This window comes from Stylophora pistillata, chromosome 3 (assembly GCF_964205215.1).
Source record: "Stylophora pistillata chromosome 3, jaStyPist1.2, whole genome shotgun sequence".
Classification (NCBI taxonomy): domain Eukaryota; kingdom Metazoa; phylum Cnidaria; class Anthozoa; order Scleractinia; family Pocilloporidae; genus Stylophora; species Stylophora pistillata.
In genome coordinates this window covers 29,477,246-29,499,380 of record NC_142521.1, presented here as the reverse complement: position 1 = coordinate 29,499,380, position 22,135 = coordinate 29,477,246, and the positions used below count along the sequence as shown (strand labels likewise).

At 39.9% G+C, this 22,135-nt stretch overlaps 1 protein-coding gene across 2 annotated transcripts in view; it reads right to left on the bottom strand.

The window, feature by feature from the left end:
• Positions 1-22,135, bottom strand: part of LOC111344023 (lipoxygenase homology domain-containing protein 1) — a 39,996-nt gene that overhangs the window by 9,124 nt on the left and 8,737 nt on the right. For both annotated transcript variants that reach the window (XM_088753455.1, XM_088753454.1), the window contains exons 6-34: positions 21,590-21,777; positions 20,094-20,283; positions 19,698-19,882; positions 17,185-17,377; positions 16,715-16,911; positions 16,467-16,632; positions 16,082-16,147; positions 15,445-15,480; positions 14,924-15,087; positions 14,268-14,460; positions 13,560-13,723; positions 12,949-13,141; positions 12,011-12,177; positions 11,491-11,683; positions 10,921-11,087; positions 10,536-10,728; positions 9,688-9,884; positions 8,926-9,076; positions 8,452-8,484; positions 7,710-7,882; positions 6,363-6,546; positions 5,590-5,780; positions 5,042-5,198; positions 4,836-4,859; positions 4,414-4,604; positions 3,692-3,848; positions 3,295-3,333; positions 2,215-2,387; positions 1,567-1,759 (exon numbers count right to left, since the gene is read on the bottom strand). In XM_088753455.1, the coding sequence (XP_088609581.1) occupies positions 1,567-1,759; positions 2,215-2,387; positions 3,295-3,333; positions 3,692-3,848; positions 4,414-4,604; positions 4,836-4,859; positions 5,042-5,198; positions 5,590-5,780; positions 6,363-6,546; positions 7,710-7,882; positions 8,452-8,484; positions 8,926-9,076; positions 9,688-9,884; positions 10,536-10,728; positions 10,921-11,087; positions 11,491-11,683; positions 12,011-12,177; positions 12,949-13,141; positions 13,560-13,723; positions 14,268-14,460; positions 14,924-15,087; positions 15,445-15,480; positions 16,082-16,147; positions 16,467-16,632; positions 16,715-16,911; positions 17,185-17,377; positions 19,698-19,882; positions 20,094-20,283; positions 21,590-21,777 (4,518 nt within the window). The remainder of the gene's footprint in view (positions 1-1,566; positions 1,760-2,214; positions 2,388-3,294; positions 3,334-3,691; positions 3,849-4,413; positions 4,605-4,835; positions 4,860-5,041; positions 5,199-5,589; positions 5,781-6,362; positions 6,547-7,709; positions 7,883-8,451; positions 8,485-8,925; positions 9,077-9,687; positions 9,885-10,535; positions 10,729-10,920; positions 11,088-11,490; positions 11,684-12,010; positions 12,178-12,948; positions 13,142-13,559; positions 13,724-14,267; positions 14,461-14,923; positions 15,088-15,444; positions 15,481-16,081; positions 16,148-16,466; positions 16,633-16,714; positions 16,912-17,184; positions 17,378-19,697; positions 19,883-20,093; positions 20,284-21,589; positions 21,778-22,135) is intronic.

Sequence of the window (22,135 nt, the reverse complement as noted above, 5' to 3'; positions counted from 1 at the left end):
AAAATTTTTTTCGCTTAACGAAGTAAGCTTATTTTTTTGAGTATTTCCGCGCAAAAATTTTTTTATTTGCTCAAATCTTCAATTTTCTATGCCCAGTCAAAATACGGAAAATCGGCCGCCATCTTGCCCCACGACCGAGTTTAAAGAGGAATGGCTCTAGTGGGTAATGTGACGTCAAATCGAGAACACGAAAGTCTGCATTTCACACATTTTCACTTGTTTGGGAAGGTTGTAGTCGATAATTGTCGGAAAATATGTCGACTAAGTGTGTTGTAGAAGGATGTAGCAACGTGCGCAATTTGCAAGAGGGTATCGCGCTTCATACATTCTTCATACAACACACCTAGTCGGCATATTTCGGACAATATCGACGACAATCTTCCCAAACAAGTGAAAATGTGTGAGATGCAGACTTTCGTGTTCTCGATTTGACGTCACATTACCCGCTAGAGCCATTCTTCTTTAAACTCGGTCGTGGGGCAAGATGGCGGCCGATTTTCCGTATTTTGACTGGGCATAGAAAATTAAAGATTTGAGCAAATTAAAAAACTTTTGCACAGAAATACTCCAAAAAATAAGCTTATTTCGTTAAGCGAAAAAAAAATTTTGGGTTTAGGTGCACTTTAAAGTGCACCTAAACCCAATTTTTTTTTTCGCTTAACGAGATGAGCGTATTTTTTGGAGTATTTCTGTGCAAACATTTTTTTATTTGCTCAAATCTTCAATTTTCTGTGCCCAGTCAAAATACGGAAAATCGGCCGCCATCTTTCCCCACGACCGAGTTTAAAGAGGAATGGCTCTAGCGGGTAATGTGACGTCAAATCGAGAACACGAAAGTCTGCAATTCACACATTTTCACTTGTTTGGGAAGGTTGTAGTCGATATTGTCTGAAAATATGCCGACTAAGTGTGTTGTAGGAGGACGTAGCAACGTGCGAAATTTGCAAGAGGGTATCGCGCTTCATACATTCCTCATACAACACACCTAGTCGGCATATTTCGGACAATATCGACGACAACTTTCCCAAACAAGTGAAAATGTGTGAAATGCAGACTTTCGTGTCCTCGATTTGACGTCACATTATCCAGTAGAGCCATTCCTCTTTAAACTCAGTCGTAGGGCAAGATGGCGGCCGATTTTCCGTGTTTTGACTAGGCACAGAAAATTAAAGATTAAAGCAAATTGAAAAAGTTTTGCACAGAAATACTCCAAAAAATATGCTTATTTCGTTAAGCGAAAAAAAAATTTCTGGGTTTAGGTACACTTTAAAGCACGAGTCGCTTTTTGAACGATATTGCAGTTTTCGCGGTTCTTCTTTCCAAATTCCAAGAAAGGAGAGAGAGAAAGAGAGATGGAAAGCAAAAAGGAGGGTAATTGGTAAAAAAGGAGTAAAACACATTTTCCCCCGCTGGATTTGCACAAGTCTTCGGAGATTTATGATTCAGCTTTGGAAAGAAACATGCTTAAACCAAAGTAAGGCCAATGCACGAATGAGATCTTCTATTACTTCTCGAAAACGAGCCCGCCATGGTGGGTTACGAAATTTGACAGAAAATTACACTAACCCTCCAGTTCTTCTGGTACAGATTTTCCTGGGACAAGCTCTCGGATTATTTTGGTGTTGGAGTCATCTTTTCCTAGCCAGCAGCGACATGGAAACAGTACAGTATCACCCTCCTTGCTGGTAACCGTCACCTCTTCCACAAACATGGTCTTGCCGCGACCGTTCCCGTCATCTCCGATGCGAAGCTTTGTTATCTAGAAATAGAAATCGGAGAGCTTTTAGGTTTTGTAAAAAAATTTCAGATAAGACAAACGTTTATAACAAATTCAACTTTATGGCAGATATTTCTCCGGTTATCAAACACTTCATGGAAAAAGAGGACATTTTTCCCCAATTTTAAACTGTTTATCTTTTATCCTTATACTTTTTCCAAGTTCAAATAGATTCCTTGACTAATTTTCACAATTTCTCAAGAACTAAGGACTACAAGAACCTGAATTTATGATTGATTAAAAGCCTTATAACCGACCAGATTTTCTCCTGGTTGACACTCGAACCGGTAAAATCAACTCGATTAAAAGCCCTGCAGTTGGCGTTCTTTTGAAAGGAGCTTTTACAAAAACACAGAAATTCCCATAAATCGCTATAATCGCAACGTAAGAAGTAAAAGAGCAGCTAACCTCACAGGCTAGACGAAGGAAGACCTTACCTCGCCAACATCTGGACTCTTAACAGACACATTGTAAGTGTTTCCTTTAGTAAAGACATGTGACTTTGAGTAACCCTCTCGTAGCCTGATCTTGTTGGTTTCACCGTTTCTACCAACGATTTGATAGAAAGGATTTACATCAGGGTCCAGGACCTCTCCAACTTTGACGCTCACTGAATCAAGGAAGCAATTTGAAAAGACACAATTAGTTCAAGGAATGTGAAATCTAGTGAGATTTAAAACAAGACTGACTGTTAAGTTTTTGATTTAAACAGTGAGTCAAGGTTTTGAGGAACTACGTTATTATTAACCTGCTAACTGTGTTAGTTCTCCTCGCTAAACTTGCTACGGTGCGTTTAAGAGGTTGAAAGGTATAGCAAAGGCCATGTGTAACTTAATCGTAATAACACAACGAATATATGAAAGTCATATATCTGAACTGCGGTTATCGAAACGTATTTGAGCACGATCCTCGCAGTAAAGTGCACTATTTAAGTAATAGTGAAAATCAGACCTAAAAAAATTCAGACCTGTACGGGATTCGAACCACTGACCTCTGCGATACTAGTGCAGCGCTCTACCAATTGAGCTAACAAGCCAACTGGGAGCAGGTCATCAAGTTAATTCGACATAAACCCGTAAGATGGTAAATCAAACACAATGAATATATGAAATTCATATATATGAACTGCGGTTATAGAAACATATTTGAGCACGATCCTCGCAGTAAAGAGCACTATTTAAGCAATAGTGAAAATCAGACCTGAATAAGATAATAAGATCAGTGTTAGTATCTAAGCAACTCTGTACGTACCCCTTCCCTCCCCTAACCTAACAACATGCAACCGGTAACAAGTTGGTAGCGATGTTTAGCTAGTAGGGGAGCAGGTGCACGTTTACTCAGATACGACTGACATTGATCCTTATATTCTACCATTGTGCCCCTAAGATTTTCTGGAAAAACAGACAATTTTTAGAGTATTCCTTTCCCTCAAGGTCAACTTCTACGCTGCGACAATTTTGTGATCACGAGGTGTATCGAAACCAAACGACGGACAAGAAGAGAAAACTAATCTTTACCTGTGTACATTCCTTCTTGTCCAGGTAACGAGCCTTGCTCTAGTTAAGTAAAAGAAGACAACAACAACAACACAGTCAATGACTATACCTCTCTCCATTCGGTAAATATATAGACCAATTCACCTCTAACTATATTTTATCTAAATTTAATGACTCGTTTAAAGACAACAAATCACGGGATGGGCAAAGTACTGTTACATTCTCTCTCTCTTGCTTTTGTTTTTAACACGGAATATTACTTGTCTTTCATAGCATTACGTTAGGAAGACCCTAGTTTCTTATAGGTTGTAAAAATATTTTAAGCTCTCGAATTACTCCTTCACAAAATTTGATTGTCTTTCTGAGATGAAAATCATGCGCTACCTTAGCGCATGCTCACTAGAGCTTACAGCATTACCTGGTGTAAAATCTATCGCAATGTCTGAACTTCCCAACCAGCGGTTGCAATAAAACACATAATGCTCGTCCTTCTCGTCTACGTCAATAGTTATTTTATCCAACAGCCATCCAGGTTTAACACCTTTGTTATCCCGGCTGATACGAACAGATGTCAGCTGTATTGGATACAAGACAAAATATTTGACTCAAAAGAGCAATTTGTGGGATCCATATGTTGAGAACGGGAGACAGAATAAAATGAATCCCACTCCACGAAGGGAATCAAACCCCGTGTGACATCGTGAACGGTGACAAACTGAACACGTGACACGTGACAAACAGACAGACAGCTGCAAAATCATTGATAAAAACCGACGAAACAAGTCAAGACTTCTCTATGAGAGAAATCTGTTCCAAAAATAAGGAATTTAGGCCTCTGCTCTGTTCTAACTTGTAACTAGAAAGTCTTTTAAGTTGTCATGACAACGGTTGAAACTCTCTTAAGGGGGAGGGGAAATCAAACGCGTATGATCAGGATCACTGTGAATATTAAATCCAACAGAATGAAATGAAAAGATGTAAAACACTAATGAATAATGAAGCGTGATCCCAAAAGTGACAGGATGTGCGGCGAGGCGAGAAACGCTAACATGAAAATGGAGGGAAGAAATAAATTTGATAGTAACAGATAGAACTAAATCCGGAAAGCAAAGCAACCACAAAAACAGTCTCTGTCAATACCTTTCCAATGTCTCGTGTCCGGATCAAGAATTTGTCCATTCTTCCTTTCTCAAATCTCTTTTTATCTCCTTCCTCTCTGAGAGAGAAGTTTTGTGTTTTTCCTTTTTCTCCAAACATCTGAAAATTAACATTGGCGTCTGTGCCAGCGTCGTTTTCGTCCCCAGTCTTTATCATGATACGATAATCCACTTCTGTAAATAAAAACATGAAAAATAGAATCAGTGTATGGCTCAAACAGAATGTATCAACGCCAACAGTTTAAAACAGAGTAAAACGAGTTTACACGTAACACGCTGTTCCTTGGTATTTCCTTCCAAACGTACAGTTTGATCTCTGACTCGTTCACATTTTACAGTCTTAATTTCCCTAACAACGACGAAAAATAAAAGATTAAGCAATTCAGATACTGATCATCTTATTACCTTGTGACAAATCTTTTGTTTCAGCTGCAAGAAAGATAAAAGGAAAATACGTCAGGTTTTAGTTGATCTCTTCTTACAATCATGTATAGCGTTTCTCATGCTTTTCTAGTTGTAACATAACGATTCCGTCTCTTTCCCACATTTTCTACTCTTATTTGTCTTATACTCGCAAAAAGAAAATGTCACAGAAATGTTAATTTACTTACCAGGTATCAGATCAACATTTCGCTGACTGCCCACGAGCCAGCGGTGACAAGGGAAGATGTACTGCTCGCCCTTATCCGGGACATCTATGGTCACTTCCTCTAGATACCAGTCAGGATCGCGCCCGGAATTGTCATGACTGACGCGAAGCTTCTCGATCTGATAACACAAGAAGCCGCTTTGAGATCTTGAAGAAAGTTTTACATCTAAGTAGTACTATCTTAGTGATACCTATCCTTTACAGCAACTTTAAGAAACTTGGAAAGAGGATGCACACCGCGTTAGGCATTCTCTCTACCAAGATACCCATAATAGCTGTTCTGATATACCATTAACGTGCTTAATAAAGCATCGTAGTTGATAAACTTTACCTACGAGTGGATACCCGTCCAAATCTGACGTTCTAAGCGTCAACACTCATTCGGATCCAAGGCATAAAAAAGAAGTATATTCCTTCCCACTTTGGGATAGAAGACTTCACGAGAAAAAAGATTCTTTATGAGCAAAGGACGGATGTTAAGCTATTAGTTTTTAACTAGCGTAAGCAAACCTTTCCAACATCCCGCGTGTCCACTTTGAATTTATCACTGTTTCCTCTTTCAAACAGTCGTAGACTCTTGTCCTCGCTGAGTAAAATAGACTCGGTTTTACCGTTGTCTCCAAACAATTCAAACTGCACTTTGGCCGATGTGCCAGCGTTTGGTCTGTCACCAGTCTTAAATGTTACTTGATAAGTTGTATCTGAAGAGAGGGAACAAAGAAAAGGACTGTGGGACTGTGGGGAAGAAACTTTCCTGTATAAGGAATTAAATTGCGTTATGTTTTGATTCCGAGATCGGATAAGCAAAAGAGAACTCGTACGTAAGACCAGATAATAGGCTACTTTGTGAAAAGCACACTGCATACTATGTGGAGACACAGAATACCTAGGAGTAACCTGACCTTTCAAGAACTGACATAAAAGGTGCTAAAAATCGGACTACGGACTCCGCTTTAATGAGTTTTGCCTAATAGCCTAGCCCTCTATCTGTGACATTCTTGTTTTAATTCTACCTTTTAGCCGTTGGCTTAAAAAATTGTACAGCTGCTGCTGTAGATTTAGCCAAAGTAGTAAGTTATGGTTTTGAATCAGTGGTCAAGTTTCTGAGTTGGCATCCATAGCCGGATTAGAGCACATTTGAATACAGCCATCAAATGATCAGAATACGTTTCGGAATTACAAACATGGTACGAAGTCAATTCTGTGAATACCTTTCTAGAGGGGGTTGGAAATCATGCGGTTTCAGGAGCATTTATCCCTTACCGCATACGGTTAGTACTTACCAAGAGGTTCTTCATTTCCAAGGCCGGGCTCCACGGCTATTTTATCCTCATCCCCAGTCCAACAGTGACAAGGAAAGACCACCCCATCTCCACGTGACGCGGTCACCACAACTTCTTCAACGTATAGACCCTTGCTAGGGACACCAGTGTGGCCTGCATCTTGGCCAACTTTGACATCCACGATCTAAACGAGGCAAGGTAAGGAAATGGAGAGTGAGAATTTCGATGATACTAGAGGATGGTCGGGCGAGTGTCCGTGTGCCTGTCCGTCCGTTCGTACACCTTCTTTCTGTCTGCCTATGTGACTGTGTGTCTCCTGCCTTTTTTTCCGCCTGTCTGTCTGTCAATCCGTATGTCCGCAGTCCATATGTCGTCCTTTTGATTCATTCATCCACATTTCGAAAAGGTTTGTTACATTATCCGTGCTGCTACATGTACAGTCTTTTCACTGTGCAGACTGTCTCTGTCGGTCTCTGCCTCAACCGTTTCCGTCTTAAAGTTTGTCTATGTGTCTGTCTCACCGCCTATCGATCGGTCAGTGCTCTGATTATGTTCTTGCGTTGATTGATCGTTACTAAAGTAACATGAACATTCATTGTACGTAATCCCGACTTCAAATAGAGAGAACAAACGAAATCCACTTAAAACAAATTCTAAAAGCAATGGTTTGCAGATGATGTGTTCCAGTCTAACCATTTGATGAGCTACTGATCTTTGTAATATAAACAAGCGTATACAATACTGATAGACAAGTGGTTTTAAAAAAATTGTATAGCCCTAAAGTGAAAACAAATAGTTAGCGTATGACAATTTATCCCTCGACCAATTCACGAGGAAAAGATCATTCTGTAGGAAGAATTTTACCCTGGGTCTGAATCCAAGATAAGCAATAGTTGAACTGATGGTTGAAAATAATGCAACGAACTACACAAGGAAGAACCGATTTTAACTCCACCACACCATACATAGTACACAGGGGAGAGGTCACCGTTACAGTGACTATGCAATGTGGGAGAACTTACGAATACAGCAGTCATTTGTAAACCATTAGAACTCTATGCACGCCAAGGTTAGCTGTAGGTTATTTAGTGGTAGTGGAGGCCACACGGCTCAGCAAAGAGTTTTCAGTCTCAGCTAAATTGGATGCACACTCGCAACACTCGCAAGTTTTATATACTCACTCTGAATCACCTTTAACTAACAACTTTTACCTGAGTGGTGACACATTAGGAATAAAAAGGTGGAAACAATCTTAAAAGCCTAAGAGCGCGACAAATAAAAAATAATCCTCTACAAGTTATTTCCCTGGAGAATTTAGTTCCATGGGATTTCTGATCCCGAACTCACCCGTCCAATATCTGCGACTCTTGCAACCACCTTGTAAATGCGGCCCTTCTCGAACTTATCATTAGGACCATATCCAGGTTTGATTTGAATCTGTCCACTTTCTCCCTTCTCACCAACGAGCTGGATCCACACTGGAGCATAGGGGTCGGCCACCTCACCCAGCTTGAGATGAACTACAGAAGGCGGAAATTAGTGTACCTCCTGAGGAAAACCTTCCCATTTCTACATCATAAGAACCTGACAGAGTTCTGATACCTAAATTAGACCTTAACTTCGCAAAAAATGTTCCTGAAGATGGTTTTTACGACTCACAAGATTACATTCAATTTCAATCTAACAAATCGAAATATGATTTACTAAGAAAGAGAAAACATCAAGCTGAGTTAGGCCAAAAAGATGACTGAAAAGAGAAGTGAGAAGGAGAAAATTGAAAAGGACTGGACACTAAAATTGGGCAGAGCTTTGAACTCAACAAAAATTTACGTACAGATCTGTTGCTCAAAAATTCGTTTATGTCCATGACTCTTTGCTCCTAGATATATTCAAAGAGTAACAGGAGAGAAGAACAATCTTGATAAAACTCAGTGATTTTTATTTTAAAATTAATAACGTCTCACTTTGTTTCTCGACGAATGTTGGTCAAATTTGTCAAAGCGAAATCAGCTTGGCGGATTTGACGATTTTGACAAAATTTCGCCATTTTCGTAACTGCATGCATTTCATGACATATCTTGCAACTTACTAGTATAAAGCTCTGTTCTTGTTTTTTCGTCGACTGAAAAAAAAAAAAAAAAAAAAAAAAAAAGGGCGATTATGAAACTTTAATTTCTATGACAAAAGTGAGGCTATATCATCAACCCCAAAAAATTCATTCAATTCAAAATTAATACAACTAGTAAATTGATGAAATCAGGATTCACATTCAACAGGGTAAACCATAAACTACAAAACAGATATCTCAACTTACTTTAAAAACCATTCACGGTAGACATAAAAGTTCTACAAATATTCTCTGCATTAAAGTTAGGTCAGAATTGGAATTAAGTAGGTAACCTTCTAAAGAAACTGTGGTGCTGCGTCGGTGAGAGTAACATGGCTTTTTAGGTTTTATCAACTGAGTTGATAATATAACTTGACGTTGATAAAACCTTAATTCCCGAATTGGAATTAACCAGGTGATTGGCATGTCACGACAAAAGAAGCATTTCGAACATACTTGGATCCAAGTTGACTTCCTCTCCCGCAATCCAGTTGTTGTACTCGAACACACAGGTCTCGTCACGTGATGGGATTTCAATAGAGAGTTTCTTTAGATACCATTCAGGGTTACGGCCGGTGTTGTCGTGGCCGACACGAAGTTTCGTCAGCTGAAATCAAACATGAACTCGTCAACTGAAAGAGTGCTATCTGTCTTCCTTACGCGTCGAGGAAGAAAAACTATTCAAAGACATCTGAAAAAAACCTGTCATGTATTTCCCTAGGATTATACACTACGCCTTTCTGTCTCTAACGAGTGAGCATAGATGACGCTACGGCGGATCACGTGACACAAAACAGAACAGCCATTTGCGAAGTCTGATTAAATGAAACTCTACTTCTATCTATGGTTTTCGCTAGTTGTTACACTGACAGCCAGTTATACATCTTAATATATACCTAACACAAAACTAACGTTTTTGTTATTTTTGTGTTTTTCGATTCATCTATTTATATACAAGTAGAAGATTGGCTTTATATTTTCCTTGACTTTAGATCACGAAGATAAATGGAAACTTATTCCAGTATCAGTTGGATTCCGATTTCATATCTCCATTCCCTGTGCGTGGAGTTCCTGATTATTCTTCGGTGAGGTTGTCACATATTTTGCCCGCATGTGAGAGTTACATTCCTTTCCCGAGGATAAAAGTAAAACACACACCCACAACGGTCATACCAGAGGCTCGACCCTATTGTTTAACGACCACCCCACTCAATTTACCTTTCCAACATCAGCAGTTTCCACAGCAAACTTGTCAATTCTTCCGCGTTTAAACTTTGGCGCCTCTTTTTTGTCTTCACTTCGAAACTCAATCTTTTCTGTCTGTCCTTTTTCTCCAAACATCTGCACATAAACAGTAGCATCTGTGCCGGCGAAGGGAACATCCTCTGTCTCAAATGTCATGTTGTACAGAGTACCTGACAGAGATACGGTGGTGACATTCAGTGTTGGTTACCCTATGCCTTGGTAAACTTGAAATCCCTAAATAAAGGTCTCTATCACTGATGCCAAGTTGGCGCGACACAAAATCTAATTATCTGTCATCCAACAGCTCTAAACCCTTTTTTAAAAACCAAAACAGACAAATAGTTGAGCAAAAACAATTAGGAATAAAAAGGAATAGCCCACATATGAATAAAACATACATGTCAAGATTCCTAAGAGGCGACTACTATCAACAGAGTGATTTAAACAAAACTGACCGATCTCATCAGAGAAACAAGGGATAAATTCCTTTCCTTACCCCCACCCCCTCTTTTGCCACTTTTCCTTTCTTCGCTCCTCGGCACAAATCGATGTAATTGGAAACAATATTTCACGTGATTGAATAATTTGGTTACGCAACCCTGATAATAGGATTGAAATTGTCGCAATTGCCTCGTTCAAGTGAGACCATTTTTCGTGATTAAATGAATTTGTCGCAGAAGTGGAATTGTAAAAGTAACTCAGTTGTTTCGTTTGCGCTGTTTTTTGGAAACCCAATCTAAATGATTCAGTAGCATGCTCTTTGTCAATAGTTAGGACCGAGGACAAAGTCTACGGTGAGTGAAATTCATATATTTCCTTACTGTCAAGCTGCGGATGAATCGTCTCCCCTGGAATCAAAACCCTGGCTGTTTTGCCGTCTCCTTCATCTTCAGCGAGCCAGCAGCGACAAGGAAAGATCACAGGATCCTCACCAGTGGATTGCACTTCGATTTCCTCAACGTAAATTCCACGCCCGCTTCCCTGATTATCACTTCCAAGAAACACTTTGTTGATCTAGAGATGCAAGGAAAATTTTCTCTTAAGTCAAATTAAGTCTTATTGATATTGGATTCTTTGTACTGCTATCATTTTTTTTTTATCTCCAAAAAGGTTCCAACATTGTCCGTGCCGTTGAACCAATGTAAAACCGCGAAATTCAAACTGGAGAGAACTGACAGCATACCATTAAAAAAAATTCACAAATACCTTTCCAATATCTTTGATATTAACTGATACTCTGTACTGCTTTCCAGCCTCAAACTTTGTCCCATCAGAAGGTGTGAGATATATCTTGCCTGACTCGCCCCTATCTCCATACAGGATCATGTACAGTTTAGCCCAGGGATCTCGTACTTCGCCCAAACGGAACAGAACTACAAAACAAGAGAGCTAAAAATAAAACAATCCTGCAGAATTGGCTCTGTTTATTTTTGCACTACGATCTGACTTGACGTGAACATATGCAGTTCAGCTGACTTGAAGACCACACTCCAAAACCCAATTCTCTCATCAATGCTATTTCCATGTTAATCATACAGACAAACTCTTAGTTTTCGGCATTAGTTGACGGACATGCCTTGTAGGTGCATCTTCCCTTGCCGACGCGTTTCACTGATTTTATCTCCTTATGCCCGGTACACCCTTTCCCGCGCCTTCTAAAGGTAAAATCTCGTCTTTCATTTTCCAAAAAATTACACATTTTCCCACGCTTAAATTCACAGTATATGATATCCTGTTTTTCCCGCGCTTTTCGCAGGTTACTCGATTTGAACTTACTGTCGTAGGTCGGTTGAATAGTTTCTCCGGGTTTCAGGACTCGTACAACCAATCCATCTCCCTCGTCTTCTGCCAACCAACAGCGGCTCGGGAAAACAAGAGGTTCTTCGTTAGGTGCCCCCACTTCCACTTCCTCTACGAAAACACCATGGCCGGGTTCACGACTTTCATTTCCAAGACTAATTTTCTCAACCTAATCATACAAGAAAGTTCGTAAACTTCGCTGTAAACACTTCAGAAAAAGTAACAATCAAATCATAATAAAAATTAGAAGGCAGATTTGTGATAAATTTGATGAAGGGCAAAGCAGAAATTCAAGGATTAAGTTCATCTTCCTATTGCAAATATCACACTTTTCGTAAGGATTCTTACAGATGATTGTAAAAATACGGATAGCTGAATTGTACAAATAGTTCAGTCTAACCAAACCCAAATACGCTAACGATCCCATCATGCAACATGCAATAACAACACCTTTTGTCTTGTAACCTATGGATAACAAATAAGGTTGGCAACTCACCGGTCCGATATCTCTGATACTTGCAGACACAGTGTACAGCCTTCCTGGTTCAAAATTTTTGCCGTCAGATGGTGCGAGATAAATTTTTCCTGAATCGCCTTTCTTTCCATGAATAATCATGTACAACTTGGCGCGGGGATCCATCACTTCCCCAAGACGAAAATTAACTGTTGAAAAATCACAACAGATATGCAGCATTAGCATGGGATCCAGAATTACACCAATTTTCCATCGAGTTTCAAAAGTAATTCCGAACTGAGTTAGTTTTCTGTCTACACTCTGTGATTGGTCGAAAAAGCTCGCATCACGTTCCCAGTCAAGCAGTTATCTCCGTTTCCCCGCACTTCAACCTGCAGTTTACATATCATTCACGGCGAATTCTCTTTCATGCGTTTTTTTTTTAGCACCTTTAGTCTGGGAGGCCATTGTCACATATTTGGTTTTAGTTCAAAACTCTCCAATGAAAAACGCCTCAATTTTGTACTTGTGAAACTCCGTTGAAAGTTCATTTTAAACCTTGAGGTTGCAAAATTATGCATTAAAGGCCCTGTTTAGTTCTCTTCTCTTTTCCGTACCGTTGGTTTTGCGCTGTGATTTGGTGACATTCAGGAATCCCAGAAAAATAACTGGCATAGAGAAATATAAGCCGGTTTTTTAAACAAAGTTTACCGACCGTGCAGCAAAATTAAATTCTCAGCCATTTCCAATTTAGTCAAGCGTTTCATCTTAACGCTGATTTTTATGACCAGTATCCCGAAGCCTTAAAGACGAATGTAATTCGTTTTCAAGAGGCTTGGGCAGAAAAAGAAAATTGGTTTTAAACAATCCAGTGAAAACGTAGCACAAAAAAACCGTAGCGTGCAAATCACTCTCTAAATGGGAAACAACCTTTTAGAGGATACGAGGTACAATTAATTGACTGGCCCACATCTACTTACTGTCGTACGGTTGTGTCAATGATTCACCAGGTTCTATCACACGAGCTGTTTTACCATCATCTTCGTTTTCAGCGAGCCAGCAGCGACAAGGGAAAATCACTTTGGGAGCATCAGGAGCTGTGACTTCGATTTCCTCCACGAAAACTCCTTTGTTACGACCCTTGCTGTCGTGGCCAATGTGGACTTTTTGCACCTATGTAAAAAGGAAAAATAAAAAGTGAACCGTGTAAAGGAGTTTTAAACAGATTTTCCTTCATCGTTATTTTATAGGCAGCGGTAATTTTGGGGCTTCCGCTTTTGTGAAAGTCGCTCTTTTCGATTTCTGTTCCCTCACATTTTAAAGGTAAGTATCAATTAAGAGAGTATCATTTCAATTCAACATCAAATTCTTAGAGCTACATGTACATGTATCACATAAATGTAAAGATTTAAGAAACGTATGACAGAAAGAACGGAAAAATTAAATTCTGTTCGAAAAAAAATAGTTCTTCGATTGAACTTTTTTACAAGGCAACGTAACATGCAGTTAATTAGTCCCATGTCTAAAAAGTTTCCTTTGCATATCGCACTTGCAACTATATAAAACACGAGACAACAACATTAAAACTTACATTGCCGATATCTTTAATGTTGACAGACACTTTGTAGAACTTATCAGGCTCAAACTTGGATCCATCAGGCAAAAGATAAATCTTTCCGGACTCGCCTTTGTCGCCATACAGTACCATGTACAGCTTGGTGTTAGGGTCTAGGACTTCTCCCAGGCGAAACCCAACTATAAAGACAAAAGCAAAGGACATACATGACGTAACGTTACGATCGTGTGACAAACGGTTCACCGGTTCTATGTGCAGCACATTAGTCCACAAGTGTTTAACACAAGTTTCGCAATGAGTGCATTCGTAAAGGACACTTTACCTACATGTAAGCTACTTGAGGTGTAAGCATGTGTTATATTTCTAGAAGACCAAAAGAGCAGAAAGAAATTCTGTTACATACAGAGTAACATCGTCCAAAGGAGCTAATATAACAAGTCATGAAACACGGAGTTTATAAAAGAAATAAAGTGTAAAAACTAGGGTTTGACAACACGCTCTGATATACGCGTGCTGCCTGGTCTATATGAGGTTGACGGAAGCAATAAAAAGATAAAGTAGCAGATGTCCTGTATCTACTAAACGAAACGGGTAAGAATTGAGATTTTAAAAAACCCATTTCTACGCTTGGAGAATACCACCGGACATGGTTCGCTCTTTTTTGTCTAAAACATATTAAAACAAAATAATTAAACCACAAAGTCGTACGGAATTTTTCCTTACTATCGTATTGTGAGGTCAAAGACTGCCCAGGAACTAAAACCCGGGTAGTTTGCCCATCATCTTCATCTTCGGCTAGCCAGCAACGAGAAGGAAACATCACAGGAGGACCACCAGGGGCTGTGACCTCTACTTCTTCCACAAACACACCCTGGTTAGGGGACACACCCTCGCAACCCATGCTGATGTTATGGACCTGTGATCGGAAGGAACATAAATGAGGCGATACTACTCGGTAATACTTGTCGTTAGTCGTTATTAAGTTCTCTTCTGCCACTACTGAACTATCGTTTTCTTGAAAAGTTTTACATTATAAGAAAGTGCCAATCAAAGACTGACCAAGACGACAAAAGAGATAAAAATGACAACAAAGTGGGAAGAAGAGAAAGACGAAACAACACTGTCGAACGCTATGAAGGAGCTAACATACGGTAAGCAAAAACGTAAACATTGTACCAAGATGCAAATAAAGTACTGGTTAGTATGGAAGCAATTTGCCTCAAGAGTGGCAAGAAATGGTACGAACCTCTTCCAAATACAACTTTACCTCTTCACTCTTTTTTACGAAAAAGTATAAATGAGTATAAATGTAACTCTACCCCTACCAACCCCCCCCCCCCATCCATCCCTTGTAATATGCGTAAGTACATGTAACTCACCTTTCCTACGTCAGTGGTGGTAACAGTAACTGTGTACAGCCTTCCCGGTTCCAGTCTTCCTCCTTCAGGTGTCAGGTAAATCTTCTCTGAGTCTCCCTTGTCTCCGTGAATGACCATAAACAGCTTGGTATAGGGATCCAGGACTTCGCCGAGTCTGAACGAAACTGTTGATCGAATCGCGAAAAAAAAAAAAGATAAAATTGGCATGTGCATTCACGACTGCATGTAAGATCATTCCTGCACTTTCTTTCGGAATTCACCGACCTGCCATGCTCTCATAAGTAAATGATCACATCAGAAATAGGAAACAGTGAATGAGATCAAAATAATTTCCGAATGTTAGAGACCCATATGTCAGAATTGGTTGGCGAAGACCAGTCCATTTAAAATTTAAAAGAAGTTTCAGAGAAACATAAGGAGACACCTGGGATAACTATCCATTCGTTTTCAAAATAAAAGGTGTGGTGCGTCCAACCTAACAATTAGTGACCTAGTTTCTGTACACCACGATGTGCCCATACCTTGATATTCAGCCATCTCAGGCTCTGGTTTAGGCGCTAAAAATAAAGTTGAAAAAAATCGGAAATCAGTGGCTGCAACTTCAATTTGTTACTGTACATGTACTGGAACCGGTGCCATGCGTCAAATGAAAACCAATAAGGGGCAGAGCTAGTGGAGCAATATTTTAAAATGATCAAAAATGATCAACAATAGAAGTCAGATCGATTTTGAATTTGAAATGTTGGTGTTTGTGTGGCGAGAAAAAAAAAAAAAAACAGAAAAACTGGACAAAAACATCAGAAGGAGAGAGCCACGATTTTTCAAGGTACATGTAACCCTCACCTCCCTTATCTGAGCATGCCAAGTCCCACCAAACGAACAAACCCACAAGTCGTGCTCAGAGCCCCCTACATATCAGAGACAGGGGAGAAACACTCCCACCCTCCCACAATCCGCTGCGCCATCCTTGCCCTTCACACGTTTCACATAACAAGACGCCATGAAAAGTGACGAAGCAGTTTTGAGCAAGGAGAAATGGGAAAAAAATCAGTGGGCGCGATAAAATTTTCTAGACTGTAACTGCAACTCTCAGTCGAGTCTAGCTTATTCTCAACGCGTTCACATTGCCCAAAACATCTAAAAACCAAAGGCACCTACCGGGGGCAGACTGTTGGGGAACCTCTTCAACAGTAATTTTCTCTTCTGTGATGGCATTCTCATCAACTGCAAGAAAAGGGTTATGTTGCATGTTTCAAATACAACTAAACGTACCTATGACAACTTCATTACATAGCTCTTGAAGTGTTGTATAGCCAATCGAAAGGAAGAACGTATTAAGCTAGCGAATTTAAGCTAAGGAAAATGATTAAACCGCAACAAATAAGACTTACAACGGTGAGAACCACCCCCACCCACCCCTCCCCAATTACCTCTCTTCCTTCCCTCCTTTTCCTTTCACGAATGTAAGTACCAACTAGTTTAGTATAAATGACCCAGACTTGTTTTCTATTCTAAGAAAGTCAAATTTTATTTTCTCTCTTACCCGGGTAGACTTCAACTTCAACTCGTCTCTCCTCGTCACCAGTCAGCCAGCGGTTGCAAGGGAACATGTATTTTTCGTCCCGGGAAGGAATTTCGATCTTCAGGTATTCTAAATACCACTCCGGGTTAGGACCCGTGTTATCATGACTGATGCGAATCCTCTCAACCTAAACGGGATTAAGGTCATAACTCAGATGAACAGGAATGGAACCTGAGGAAAAAAAAAAGGTAAAACCTAGATTCACTCACTTTCCCCACGTCCATCGTCTGTACAGTGAACCTGTCTGTCCGTCCTCGATCAAATCTCTTTAGGGTTTTTCCAGATTCTTGCCGTAACATGATCTTTTCCGTTTGACCTTTGTCTCCAAACAGCTGCAGTGTTACATTAGCATCAGTGCCCGCATACGGCATGTCGCCCGTCTTGAATGTTAAGCTGTAAGCAACATCTGGAACAAAAAACAAAATCCCACCCGTAAATGTCAACTATACTCGCTCAAACCCACTAAGCTATGGTAAAGAGAAGCCCTCCCCCCAGCTACTCCCTACCCCTCGTCCGCGCTACTCCTCACTTCAACACAATACCGAGGATCCATGATTATTCCCATAATTTCCGAACAATTAATTTCTCAAAGTTCATTTCAAACATATCTTGTGCATTCTCTCTCTCTTCCCCACCCCCTCCCCTTTGCCCTATATTTTAGTCCACCCACAGAACTTACTTTCAGGTCTCTTTACAGCTTTTCCAGGAAGCAGTTCCCTCTCAGTCTTACTGTCCCACACATCTTCAGCCAGCCAACATGCACATGGGAACATCATCGGGGGATCATTGTCTGTGGGAACCACCTTGACACTTTCGACAAACAGTCCTTTGCCATACCCGCGGCTGTCCTGTCCAAGGCGAATCTTCTCAATCTAGGGTGCCAAACATGGGGAAAACTTACTTTTCCACTTCTTTATTGATTTTGTTCAGACAAGTAACAATAAAAGTCAGAGGACAAGGAATAATTTGTACACAGTCACGTAGCCTAAAAGGTTAATTTGTATCTAACTACTCAGACCCTAAACCTTTCTCCCTCCTTTTAAAATAAAAAAAAGTCAAAGTTTCACAAAATGTTTTTGCCCAAAAACACGAAGTGCATTTGATACAAAAGTGACTTTCCTCTTCCACTTCTATAACCCAAAAAGTTCTTGAAGCAGCATGTATTAACAGAGCTTTTCAGTAACATGTACTGAGTTGGAAAGTCACATCACTGAAAATCAGTGCATTTTAGGCTGCTATCGGTCATCGCTGAAACATGTGCTGTTCACAGAGTTCAAAAGTTCAAGTTCGTAATTTGAGATTGAAGGATGTCTACTACATTAACAATACCATGGCATCATGAAAGAAAATCACAATTTCGGCTCCAAACATAAGACTTTTTGAAAGGCATGGTTATGTTATTAAAAAGGCTAAGACTAAGCTACATGTATTGGCGAACTCCATAAATAGAGCATTCCTCGAACCTCTTGAAGAGTATCGTCTGTTGTGCCCCATTACTCGTTTGGCACTAGAAAAAAATCTCCCGGAGTTCCTAGAAGTATCTGAAGAACGTGTTTGGAAAACACTATCAAAAATTAATCCATTTAAATCATGTGGTCCTGACAGGATTCCTAATTGGTTTCTGCGCGAATACGCCGATCTTATTGCTTTTCCTGTATGCAAAATTCCCAACGCATCGTTTAAAGAGCAACGCCTACCTCTTTCATGGAAATTGGCTGATGTAACCCCGCTTCCTAAGAAGAAACCCGTGCAAATCCTAAAGAAAGAACTTAGACCCATCTCACTCACTCCATGTATCTCGAAGGTGGCAGAGGAGTTCGTGGTACGCGATTACATCATGCCTGCCGTTCTTGATAATCTCGATATGAATCAGTATGGCGCAGTGCCAAGGTCTTCCACCACCTTCGCTTTACTGGACATGCTTCATGTTTGGTCTGAGGGCACCGACGGGAATGGTGCTACTATAAGAACTATTTTGTTCGATTATCGTAAGGCCTTTGATTTAATTGACCATTGCATCCTTATAAAGAAATTATGTAAATTAAATGTGCCAAATAGCGTAATTAATTGGGTTATCGACTTTTTGTCAGACAGATATCAAAGAATCAAACTTAGTGAGGGATGTGTATCTGAGTGGGGATCAGTACCATCGGGCGTCCCCCAAGGAACCAAACTAGGGCCTTGGCTTTTCTTAATTATGATCAACGATCTAGTGGTCGAAGATGCTCGCTTATGGAAATATGTAGATGACACCGCCATCTCCGAGACGGTTGCGAAAGGGGAGCTTAGTAACGCACAGCGTCATACAGATAGAGTAATACAATGGTCCCTGGAAAATAGAGTCCACTTAAACAATGAAAAGTGTAAAGAGATGCGAATATCCATTTCAAAGTTCCAGCAAGAATTGGAGCCCATTCTCATCAATGGCGATGCTTTAGAAGTGGTAGATAATGTAAAGCTTTTGGGTCTTAATATCTCCAGTAATTTGACCTGGAAAACCCATATTAATGAAATTGTTAAAAACGCCTCTAAGAGATTATATTTCTTGATTCAACTTAAGAGAGCCAAGGTTGCTCGTGCTGATCTAGGGCTCTTTTATTCTAGTTGTATTAGGTCAATCATGGACTATGCAGTACCGGTTTTTCACTATAGTTTGCCTAAATATTTAATGCGAGAATTAGAACACGTACAGAAGAGAGCAACGTCCATTATCTGTCCTGGTCATAGCTATCATGAGGCCCTGGATATTATGAAATTTAAAGAATTAGCCATCCATCACGACGAAATATATGAGTCACTTTTCGACAAAATTGTAAATGACAACAATCACCGTCTTCAAAAGTTAATGCCAGCAGCACATGAAACTACCTACTTGTTAAGGCGTGCGCGACCTTTTAATGTGCAACGCTTCAAAACCAGTCGTTTTAAGAATAGTTTTATTATTTCCTCATGTCTTAAAGCGAACTCATTTTAGCTTTCCTTTTTTTTAGCCGATTGAACGTTTTTTAATAACTAAGTAGTTAATATCTAAATTAGTTTAATTTTGCTATCTGTATTATGTGAGTAAATACGCAAATCAGTTTTTAACTGCTATGTATTTATGAATAAATAAACTTCAACTTCAAACTGTATCATAAATTTAAACCTCAATCTAAAATTGACATTACTCATATTAATCCGACATGTACGTACCCCTCCAATATCAACAGTTAGAGCAAGCGTGAACTTATAGGTCTTCTCTCTTTCTAATGGTTCTTCTGGCCTCAAAAATACTTTGCTAGTTTCTCCTCTCCGACCAATCAAATAGATGTACAATGTTGCTTCAGGGTTCAGTACTTCTCCAAGATGCACAGACACTGTGTGGGTAATGTCTGACTCTGAAAACACCAACAACAACAAAAAAACAATTTTAAACCAGTTTTAATTTGTTTTGTTTTTTTTTCATCTCGGATCTGCAGTGGCATTACCATACACTGTCACAAAGTAAAACAAAAATAAAACTGGTTTGAAAACAAACAGAAAGGGAAAAAAAATACACTTCAGTGTACAGTTGTAGCACAGTGTACACTGAGCATTACAAGCGTCTACCTGATGTAAGAGGGGTCCTTGTTCCTGGGTAGATTTCTCGTTCTAATTTTCCATCTCCAATGTCTTCTGCTAACCAACAGGAGCAAGGAAAATACAAAGCTTCTTCATCATCTGGTGCAACTTCAATATCATCTACAAAAATACCTTTTCCACTCCCATAGGTATCATGACCAACACGGATTCTCTCCACCTGTTACGAAAAAGACAAAATCATTATACTTTGGCTAACACTGTATCTTATTTAACCCTTTAGACCCTGACAATGGTAGGTACTGTGGGTGAAGCCTGCTGTATAAGCCAGGTGTCCCGTCGGGCCAGCACTTAAATCCAGTTTCCGCAGCATGAAGCGACTACGAGTATTTCTACTCCCCTCTCGGATGGAATAGTAATCCATCGCAGGGTTACCCCCCCAGCATTAAATTTGCCAGTACCCAGTTAAACACCTGGGTGAAGAGAGGCACTGTGAGGGTAAAGTGTCTTGCCTAAGAACACAACACAATGTTCCCGGCCGGGGCTCGAACCCGAACCACCTCCACCACCCTGAGAATGACCAGCATGCAATTTCTCCTTACAATACTGGTGAATAATTCATTATGGACCAATGAGAGTAAAGGAAATGATTGTGAACCTAAGAAGTTAGTCTCCTTCGCAGCCGTCTTTCGGGATGTCACGCGACGCTCCCCCGAAAGAAACGGCTGCTCACATTCGAGCCACATTCCTTTCCCATTGTGTTTCAAACAACCAATTAAGTCAGGGTACTGCGAGTGATGTAATTTTCGCGCGAAGTTTATGTGAGATTTTATATCAGCCACATGGTATGGCAAGTGAAACGCCGAAAAAAGTTGTGAAGGAAACCTCAAAGTGTTTCATGTGTTCTTCGCCTTCAGCAGCCCAAGAAAGAGCATTTATTTTCAGAAATAGTACCCATAACTTTGTGGAAATAATCAGATCTTCGTTGGACTTCGATATCAGCTGCTATGCGAGCAGGAGAAGTATTATTGGTCGAGTCATCTCATAGCAACATTGCAATCATTATTACGATCATTTTCCATCTATGAGACATCACTTCCGCACTCAGTGGCTTCATGCCTGCCCTTTCCAGTAGCTCTTTGGTGCTGACATGATCTTGCCATCGGATTCGGAAAATTGATGTTGGGGTGTAAATGGTTAAAACATATTTCACACCTGACTCCATGAAATTTACAAGTGTTCGTATGCTTGTGTATTACCATAATGAGTATTGAGGGCAATCTTCACAGTATTGATCACTACTTAAGCAGTAGTGAGAATAAGACCTGAAAAAAAATTCAGGCCTTTGTGGGATTTCAACCCATGACCTCTGTGATACCAGTGCAGTACTCTAACAACTGAGCTAAAAAGCCAACTGGGAGCCTGTAATCAGGTTGACACTCATGCATATCTTACATGATAAAATAAATGTTATTATCGTAAAGAGTAATAATAACAGTAAAGTGACTGTTGTAGATGTATGGTACCTTTCCAATATATGGCATCTCAACTGAGAACTTATAGGTCTTCCCCTCTTGGAATTTATCTGTTGCAGTTCCTGATGGCCGAAGCACAATTTTAGTGCTCTCCTCCTTTTCTCCACACAGTTGCAGGTACAACTTGGTGTAAGGATCCAGAACTTTACCCAAATGAACTGAAACTGTATAACCTTTGTCTGAAATGCAACACACAGAATTTAGTGTCCAATCAACATAATTGCTGCTACCTACTGCTGAACAAGAACATTTCATTTCATCATATCTCTCAGTAAATAGTGTTCACGATCAGTCAATTTGGCAGGCTGTATAATTCACAGTCTGGCCTGCTACATCCAAAGTTGGTTTGAGTTAAAATCTTCTCCCTCTCTATGAACCAAAGATGTTAGAATAATAAATATCTCATTGACCTCGTTTTTCAGTTGCTACTGTAAGTAATGGAACCTTTTATTTTCTTACTCAGATTTATGGCCTGCAAGTTTGCAGTTGGGGAACAAACTTGAGCAAAAAAGACTTGATCCATGACATTGCACAGAC